Raw genomic sequence first — 10,174 nt, 5'->3', positions numbered from 1 at the left:
TAGGAAGATTTTTAAGTAGGGAGAAAAAGTTACATAGATTAAAGATTGGACTTATTCTGGACTTAAACTGGACAGAAACTGCCAACCAACTTAACATCTTGATATCAAAGTGATTCAGAAAAACAGAAACTACAGCAACTCAGAAAACCAAAGGACTGCTTTGAGTGAGCTCACTTCATACTCACAACATACTACTCCTGGGTATCTGACTGTTCATCCAGCTTATCACCATTTCTGCAACTGCTAAAACTTTGAATATCACTGTTAATGCTGGTATTTGCACTGTCTGTTTTGAAAATGCCCTGCTGTACCTCTAATGACTTCACCTCTCCTGCTCTTCCATTGATAATAGGTGTCCCCCCAAATTTTATTCTTGGTCCTCTTCTTCTCTATCTCTATATGTCCTCTCTGGGTGAACTTATTTGCTCACTTAACTTCCACTATCACCTCTATGCTGATAATACTAAAATCTACCGCTCCTTTCCTGATCTCTCTCCTTCCATTCTCACTCATATCTCCTACTGTCACTCTGCTATCTACTCCTGGATGACCCAGCGCTTTTTTAGACTTAAAATATCAAAGACTAAGCTGACCTCTTCCCACCCTCCAGCATAAAACCTGACCATCTCTCATCCTAACCTACTGTTTATGCCCACTTCTTTCCCTTCTGTGTCACCCCTGTCTGTCTAACCCTCCCCTTTTAGAATGTAAGCTCTCACGGGCAGGGCCCTCTCTCCTCTTGTGCCTTTCTTAGAATATATAAACCTCTGCCACCCTGATGATTGCTTCAGTGTCCTGTCCCCTGATGCAACTATCCATATTTACCATGTACTTGTCCTAAACTGTCTTGTACTGTAATTTGATATGTGTTTTTGTTCCTAATTATGCTTTGTAAAGCGCTGCGGAATTTGTGTGCGCTATATAAGAAACTGTTAATAAATAAATAAATAAATAAACACATGAAATACACACAAACATATTATAATTGTGCATGAAACAAGGTTTCAAAACCAATCAATCACTTGAATGCCAATCAATCACTTTCTTGCACATATTTAGTGCCAGTTACGTATCAAATCCTCAGTAGTGCCAGTTACAGATGTCCCAGTAGTGCTTTTAGCAACAACAAAAAATTACATTTTGGAAACTACGGATAAGGGATATTTTGGATAAGGGCTACTCCAACCAGTAGTAGGAAGTGGCTCCTGATATTTCACTATTTTTCCCTCCAAACCTTTACCCTCCATTTCACACTCAGACAAGCCGCTCCTGTATGTTTGTCAGATAGGCAGTGGCGGATTCAGGGGGGGGGGGGGGGGGGGGGCACCCGGGCACGTGCCCTCCTGTCATTTTATTTTGTAGCTGAGGACCAGGGCTTTCCAACGAGCCCAGCCCCGTGTCTCTAGCCCCCAGGAACCGGAGATATCGCCTGGCAAATCTGTAACGTTTTCCCCATAGGATAATATGGGACCCGTCGATTCCGACCACCACCCGGTTCTGACGGCTACCAGTTCCCCCCCTGGCATTACAGAAACTTGTGGTTGATCTTATTCAATTCCAAATCGCTGGGCCTTCAATATGATACCAGGCTGGTCCATATCGGTCAATCGGTTCCAGAGATATTGCATGTAAACCGATTTTTTTTTTTTATGTAATTTCATGGCTGTTCATGTTGTTTGAGGGCAGATTACTCTGGAACCAAACGTTCCAGTTTCACTGGACCAAAATCATTCAAAGCCTACTCAAAAGTTCTTAAATATGATACTTCTCTCATGTAAATGGGTCAGTTGGTTCCGAAGATATAGCCGGTTGAATGGGGGGGAGGGGTGGTTTTCTCTCCCCCTCACACCAGAAAATGCAGGGACTAGGCTGGTGTTAAAGGGGACAACCTGGAAATGCCTTTTCTGGTGTGGGTATTATTCCAAATAGCCGGGACCTGTAGTGCTCTGAATACAGCCAGGCTCTGCCACTGTCAGTGGCTATCACTTCTGCCTGGCGGCTGTCCACCATTTACCACGAGCATGTATTCCCCCTTGGCAATGAGCATGTAATCCCACATGGCAACGAGCATGGAACTTCTGGCAATGAGCATGGAACCCTTGGCAATGAGCATATAGATAAGCAGCACTTATGTAGCATCATTTTTAATAGGCATTATGGTGTTTGGCATAATACATAATGGACATAATGGCGTGTAACTTAACGTGTAATGGACATTATGGTGTAAATGTTTAATGCACGCCTTTGGTGGACAATGTCACTGTTTATGAAGCGTATTGTGAATTTTGGCTTAATCTGTGTGGCATTATGTGAATTCTGCATCAATCCGTATGGCATAATGTGAATTTTGGCTCAATCCATGTGGCATTATGTAAATTTTGTCTCAATCCGTGTGGCATTTTGTGAATTTTGTCTCAATCCGTGTGGCATTATGTGAATTTTGTCTCAATCCGTGTGGCATTTTGTGAATTTTGGCTCAATTCGTGTGACATTATGTAAATTTTGACACAATCCATGTGGCATTATGTGAATTTTGGCTCAATCCATTTGGCATTATGTGAATTTTGGCTCAATCCGTGTCTTATGATGTAAATTTTGGCTCAATCCGTGTGGAATTATGTGAATTTTGGCTCAATCCATGTGGCATTATGTGAATTTTGTTTCATTCCATTTGGCATCATGTGTAAGGGGCAAGTATAATGGGGTCTATTTTTTTGTTGCATAATGTGTAGAGGTTGTATATGGTGTTGTACACTACACTCAAGGACACTACTGTTGAGTGGCCACACCTTCTATTCCGGAGTGTGCCTTTGGCGCGCGCACAATTACATCCTCCACTTTTGTTGCCATGGTGGGCCTGCGTACTTTAAATGCCAGGGCCTATTTTTAATCCCATTCCCACCCTCTGTCTGCCACTCTCTTAGCATGTACACTGGCACCACTAACCCCGCCCCTCCCCCACCTAAACCCTCTTTTATCATGGTGCCCCCCCTGTCATTTTGTCCTGGATCCGCCCCTGCAGATAGGCAGTGCCTCATTATGGGCCAAATAGGCAGAACCCATGTAATATGGTGGACAGGGCACCACTGGACTGATAGAGAAGACAGGACCTCCTGGAGTAAGACAGCAGACACAGCATAGACCTACCTGATTCCACCACCCACAGACAGACAGAAGGCCATCTTACACAATCTCCTATGCTGTAGTGAAGATGGCGCTGATCATTGGGGATTTATATATGATCCAAAACCTGTGAGAATCCGACAGCGGGATGATGTTTTGCCTCGCTCTGGTATCAAATTGTGGTGAGTTATTACATATATGATTCTACCTATCTGCAGGCTAATAGGAGACTGTGTTAAATTAACCTGTACAATAGATGTAGTGATGTAGTAGACATGACAGGGAAGAAGAGAAGGAGGACAGCACTTGGATCCAGATTGGAGATTGCGGCCCGAAGTCAGACACACCTGGGATGCCAGTCCGGACACCACTCCAGGTTGTAGACTTTGTTTTTAACACCTGCCAATCTCAAATATCTGGGATCCTTTGTAGTCCTCACCACCTTTTATTGTTTGTTTTTACGGTGTATCCTGTTGTTGGAGGATCTATGTAAATAAAGTTTCTTGTGGAAAATCCATCGTTTTGGCTTCCAAAAAGATACCTTGATGGGAATGTACTTACATCTTGCTGAGTGTGTTGGGGTATGCACCTCATTCCTATCACCTTATATGTATAGATACCATCTGGGGAAAATTCTATACTGACCCCCCCCCCCAAAAAGATACCTTGATAGGTGTTTTATACCCAAATGGGTTTAATGGTTCCGCGCTAACCTATTTTTTCAGCAGCTCCTATAAATTAATTAAATTGATAGATTGAAGAAAAGAAGCGCTATTGAAGTGATTTAACTTATGGATGATTAAAGAGAATAAACTATAGTGCAGTTATTTGATAGAATAATATTAGTATGAAGTTAATAATATCGAGGTGCTGAATGTAAAAATAAATGAGAGTGGTACCTGTAATAAAAATGGGGATTAGTAACAATGTTTACACCCTTTTGGGGATTTTTTTGCGTTATTTGTTAATTTTTCGTTTTTGTTAAAATAAGGGGAATTCTCCGTGCGGCACTGTCCCTGACTATCCCTAAGTACCTTCGTTCCGTGTTGTTGTGGTCTGCGGGAGATGGAGCTGAGATGGCTTGCAGGGGTCTGGCTAACCACGCGTCCGTGGTAGCCGCTGCGGTGTTTCTCCGTCTCTACCGTCAGCCAGAAGTTGCCGGAAGTCCTCACGGCGAGTTGTACGATGTTGCTGCGGGTAGTGGGATCAACGTGCCGCTGGAGATGGATGTGCAGAGATTGTTGTCCAACGCGTTTCATGCGACTTGGCGCACTTTTTCAAGGAGGTGTTTTATACCCACCATTCATGTGAGTCGGGTACGAAACCCTTACATATTGGTGAAGGGTCAATCAGCACAAATCTTGTAGGCCCAATTACACGGGTGAAGAATAGACCAAGATTTTGTGCTTTCATCTTTTATTTGGGACATTCCTCACTATTGTTCTGTTCATGTACTTTTTTCCATATCAAATATGAGAATTCATCAATACGAGAATTCATCCATAAGAAGTGGATCTAAATCATCAGAGGACCTACTCTTGAAAAGTACCCATTCAAAAGGAAGTACTATTTTATATGAGCGCCAGGATATCTCTGTTTGAACATAATGGGTGAAATGTAATAGGATGAGAGATTCTGAAAGTGAGAGATTTGGTAAGAAAATCTCCAGTTTTTTAAAGCGGCAATCATTTACACTGCAACATCAGACTGGTTTTGCAGTGTAAATGATTGCCACTTTAAAAAAACTGGAGATTTCTTACCAAATCTCTCACTTTCTGAATCTCTCATCCTATTAAATCTCACCGGTTTCTATGACAGTCAGCAGCAGCTACACTATCTGAAACTGATCAAGTTATTTAGTTGCATTGATTATATTACATTTATCCACTAGATCTGTTCAATATTGATAAGCTTTTCCCCCTCTCCATTAGGTGGAGCCCCGTCCAGCGCCAAACTATAAATTTGTGCCCTACCTCTCATAAAGGGAAAAATGGTCCCACAAGGAAGGGGTATGGTCACACAATAGTAACTCCAATTAAAATTACACCACACAGTAGCACAATTACATACACATTACACTGTATTTAGTGCCCGTGATTTATTTCACATCACATAGTAGTGCCCCATATTCACACAGTAATGCTCCATATATTAAAATTACGCTACACAGTAGTGCCCCTTATACACATAATGTTTACAGTAGTGCTACTTATAAATATACCTGTATTTGTCACTCCAGCAGCTCACTGTCCATGTACCTCAGCAGTTACACGCCCTGTGTCTCTCCAGCAGCTTCCCTTCCCCTCTAAGTACCTCCATCCCCCTCTCATCCTGTCTTCAACATGGACAGAGCCTGCTCCTCTTAATGGCCCTTCTTCACTTCAGTGGCAGTGATGGCAAGCTGTAAAAAGAAGCTGCTGAGGCTTTTTTCCACCCCATTCCCCCTCATGTTAATCCCTGTCTCTATTATATGAGTAACAGTGTAAGAACTCATCAATGGTTACATAATAAATTCAACATCTCCACTCCCCTCCTTTCCACCCCTGTCCTCATTTTACTCCACCACTGCCTCATTTTACCCCACCACTGCCGCTTCAATCTGCTTCTCCCTCCACCTGCCCGCTCGATCCTATCCCCTTCAATATTATCCGTCGTCTCAGTCCGTCGGTCTGCTCTCACCTGGATCACCTCTTTAATCTTTCCCTATCCTCTGGGATCTTCCCCTCCTCTTTCAAGCACGCTCTTGTCTCCCCAATTCTCAAAAAAATTAATCTGGACCCCAACTCTCTATCCAACTACAGGCCCATCTCCCTCCTCTCTTTCGCCTCCAAGCTCCTAGAATGTCTGGCCTTTAATCGTCTCCTAAGCCAACTTACTGCTAACTCCATTCTAGACTCCATCCAATCCGGGTTCCGGCCTTTACATTCCACTGAAACTGCCCTGACCAAAGTCACTAATGATCTACTATCGGCTAAATCCAAAGGCCTCTTCTCTATCCTCATCCAGCTTGATCTCTGGGCACCCTCATCAGCTCCTACAGCTTCCATTACCACCTTTATTCTGATGATACCCTAATCTATCTCTTTTCCCCCAACCTATCCCCATCACTCCTATCCAAGGTCTCCGAATGCCTCATGGCCATCTCAGCCTGGATGACCCAACGCTTCCTGAAACTAAACATGGCTAAAACTGAACTTCTAATCTTCCATCCCCCGAACATCCCCTCTTCTCCCACTATCTCCATCAGCATTGGTGAAACCGAGATTACCTCCACCGACCAAACGCGCTGCCTCGGTGTCATCATTGACTCCTCCCTCTCTTTCACCCCCCACATTTGTGCTCTATCACAGTCTTGCCACTTTCATCTCCGCAACATCTCGCGCATCAGACCATTCCCCTCCATTGACGTGACCAAAATTCTCATTCACTCTCTTGTCATCTCCCGCCTTGACTACTGTAACATCCGTCTCTCTGGGCTACCTCTTGCCCGCCTCGCCCCTCTCCAATCCATCGAGTTCTCTTTAAACTCCTCACCACCCCCTACAAGGCTCTCTCCTCCTCCACCGCTCCTTACCTCTCTTCACTGATCTCTATCCACACTCCCTCCCATCCTCTTCGCTCCACCGCCAACCGCCGCCTGACCTCTCACCTAATCACCTCCTCCCACTCCCGTGTCCAAGACTTCTCTCGCGCTGCCCTCTGCACTGGAACAACCTCCCGCCACCCATCAGGCTTTCTGATTCCCTTACCTCCTTCAAGCGCTCCCTCAAAACCCACTTCTTCCAACTAGCCTATCCCTCCTCCTCCTCCTAACCTCTTTCGCTCCTCCTATCCTGCCTACCCTACCCCTCCATCCATTCCTACTATTCTTATTGTTTTTCCTTCGTACACCCACCTCCTTTTAATCTGTTTACTCTTATGAGTAGGGCCCTCCTTCCTCACATACTCACCCTACCTCTTTACCTCACCGGTGCTCCTGCCCTGTTCTTCCCTTCCTCTACTTCATCTTCATTCTCTTCTACAATTTCGACACCTACTTCAGAACTGATGCTTATTTAGTTCTACCAGCTATACCCCTATTTATGCTGCATTTTATCAACACACCATGTACGTTACCTTGTAACTTGTTTTTTTGTTTGCTATGTATGGCGCTGCGGACACTTTGTGGCGCCTTATAAATAAACAAACTACTACTACTTGTATAACAATACTCGTGAATGTTTAGCTTTTTATAGAGAAAAAAATATATAACTTCTGAAGCAATAGTTGGTACTGAGCAATCTAACCCTAGTCCATACTTACTCTGTTTTAAAAAGAAAGATTTCTTTATTAATCATTTTGCAAAAATACAATTTACTTACAAAATGAAGGCAGTATATAAAAAAACAATTGTATGTTATATTTTATACATTCACAATTTTTTTAATTATAAGCAATGTTCTTTTGGTTATTTCTACCTTCAAATTTGATGTTGTATTTTGTTTTACAATACTGTAAGTATTGTCATCTACTTTCCATATATCAATAAAAGTTATAATATAAAAATTGCAGCTTTAATAGATGATTATTTTTCTTTGCATATTCATAATGGCATAGTCATGGGACTCTTAGCAGGTATCAACCCCTTCATGCATCACAACGAATAGGAGCAAGCATAGGTCTGACTACAGTCATAAGGTATACAATGATTGACACACACAGTAACTGGAGCCAATCACAGCTCTTGTGAGAGCCTGAATCCTCGAATCAGCAAGTGTAAGATAGTAAAAACTCAGCTGTAACTCCACCCACAGCATAATTCTATCGGTTAAATGTTTCAGTCAAATTCCTATCCCTGTGATGTCATTAGTCTTTAGGTAGATATATAGTGATCATTTCTCACAGACACTTATTCCTGCACCTCAGATATAGTTATGCTCCCATCAAAAACATGTAATGCAGCATGAAGGGGCTCTGTAAGGAGGGCTGCAAATGTGTGTAAGTGTCTGATTGGGTCACACAGAGAATAAAAGGACAAATGTCCTTCCTCATAATCCAGATATACCCTCACTTTGTCACAGGGAGTATTGTCAGGTAACCAGATCTCTTTCTTGTCATGCATCACCAAATACTTATTTTTATACTTATACAGACACCAGGATTTGTTACTATATCCAATGCATGACTGATCTCCTTTCCGATCTATACTGGGATAACACATCCCCACCCCCCAGTTCTGTGACTTACTGACATCCACCACCAAGTGATGTTTCCCTGAGGAAAAACCCCTGGTGCTTATGACCACACTAATCTCAAATCGGTCTGGTGTTTCTGGACATTTCTTGTTTACAAGTGCCAAGGATGCAGCTTTCTGGTCATCTGATACATGTATATTACTGCCCGCTGTAGTTCCATCCAGTAATATGTCTGTAGCTTCCTGCACATGGACTTCATCCAGTAGAGTGCCAGCTGCTTCCTGCACATAGATCCCTGTACTTATATATCTTAGTATATTAGCTAATGTGTGTAATGTCCCTGAGATTAGACCCACATCCAGATCTCCTCCACCATGGACCTGTGTATGATGTCTCTGCATGTCCTCAGTATCATAGAAGTCACCTGTGTCTGGTTCCTGTAAGACAGTCACTGGGTCAGACACATCACACAGCTCCTCAATGTGACTGATCTTCCTGGACAGCTCGTCCTTCCTTATCTCCAGCTGCTGGATTAGGTCAGAGTGTGAGAGTGATACACTCTCTTCCTGCCTGGAGATCTCACTCAGGACTCTCTTCTCCAGGTCATTCAGCTGTCTCCTGAGGTCTCTAAACAGGGCAGTAACTGTCTCTGTTACACCAGCTGCTTTCCCTTGATCTTCCCTCCTGCGCTCCTGCAGACTCTGGACTCTGTTCTCAGCCTCTGATCTCTTTGTGCACAATATCTGCAAAACATCTCTCAGCTTCTCCTTCTTCTTGTCAGAGGCCTCATCCAGCACTTCTACCTGGTGCTTCCTGTGTTCTCCAGCTGAACAGTAGACACAGATACAGGCATCATCCTCAGGGCAGTAATACTCCAGCACCTTATTATGGACGGAACATTTCCTGTTACTCAGGGCAGTGGTGGGATCAGATAAGATGTGTTCTGCTGCCTTGTTGTGTACTCTCAGGTGGTTATCACACAGATGAGCCTCACAATGCACACAGGATTTAGCAGCGGGTACTGGACAGTCCATACAGTAAGTGCAGAAGATCACATTATTCCGATCTGGTTGAGTAGATGGGAATCTCCTGACTATGTTACACAGAGTTGTGTTCCGTATCAGTTCAGGACATTTATTGAACTGCTCTCTGCATTCAGGACAGGTATAAGCTCCAGACGCCTCCTGTGTACCCAGCACACGATCAATACAAGCCCGGCAGAAGTTGTGTCCACATGTCAGTGTTACAGGATCTGTATAAATGCTCAGGCAGATGGAACAGTCCAGCTCCTGTCTGAGATCAGCAGATGCCATCCCTGTCAGCAGGAGAGAGAAATTAAAGTATTAGCTATTGATACTCTTATATGGTGTGGTCACATTTTGCATACAAGGAAAGGCTACCTATCAGTTAACTCTTTAAGTGCCAAGGGAATTTGTCAAAATAGGTGTGAAAATTGCCAATCATACCTATTTCTTAAACCCTTTGAGTGCCGACATTGCTGTGAGAGGTCCTCAAAATATCCTTAAAAAATGCCGGCGTCGGTCGCACACTGTTCTTATTTCGGGTGCATTATTAAAACTAAACTTCAATTAATTGACTTGGCTGTATTTGTATTTATTTATAGTAAAAGAACAGTCATTGTGAGCGGCGCTGCCATTTTTTAGCAGATATATTTAGGGTCGGTCACAGCAACGTTGGCACTTAAAGGGTTAAAATATAAAAGTTACTTTGTTTGGTACTTGTGTATTATAGCAGCGCCCCCGATGTGCATCTCGCAATGTTTATATCGCATCGCATGGCATGTGATGCGACGCGATTTTTGCCCCCTATGCGATGAAAGATTGTATAAGCACCCTAAAGGGTGCTTTTAAGCACCC

General features: G+C 43.3%; 1 protein-coding gene across 1 annotated transcript; it reads right to left on the bottom strand.

The window, feature by feature from the left end:
- Positions 1 to 7,938: 7,938 nt before the first annotated feature.
- On the bottom strand, positions 7,939 to 9,610 carry LOC146073331 (E3 ubiquitin/ISG15 ligase TRIM25-like). Its single transcript, XM_083180508.1, has one exon. It carries the CDS (start codon positions 9,608 to 9,610, stop codon positions 8,012 to 8,014), a length of 1,599 nt encoding a protein of 532 aa, XP_083036634.1. The 3' UTR covers positions 7,939 to 8,011.
- Between the last annotated feature and the right edge of the window lie 564 nt (positions 9,611 to 10,174).

Source organism: Crinia signifera, chromosome 4 (genome assembly GCF_055691185.1).
Source record: "Crinia signifera chromosome 4, ASM5569118v1, whole genome shotgun sequence".
NCBI lineage: Eukaryota > Metazoa > Chordata > Amphibia > Anura > Myobatrachidae > Crinia > Crinia signifera.
Note: the sequence above shows the minus strand (reverse complement) of the source record. Positions and strands in the feature narration are given on the sequence as shown.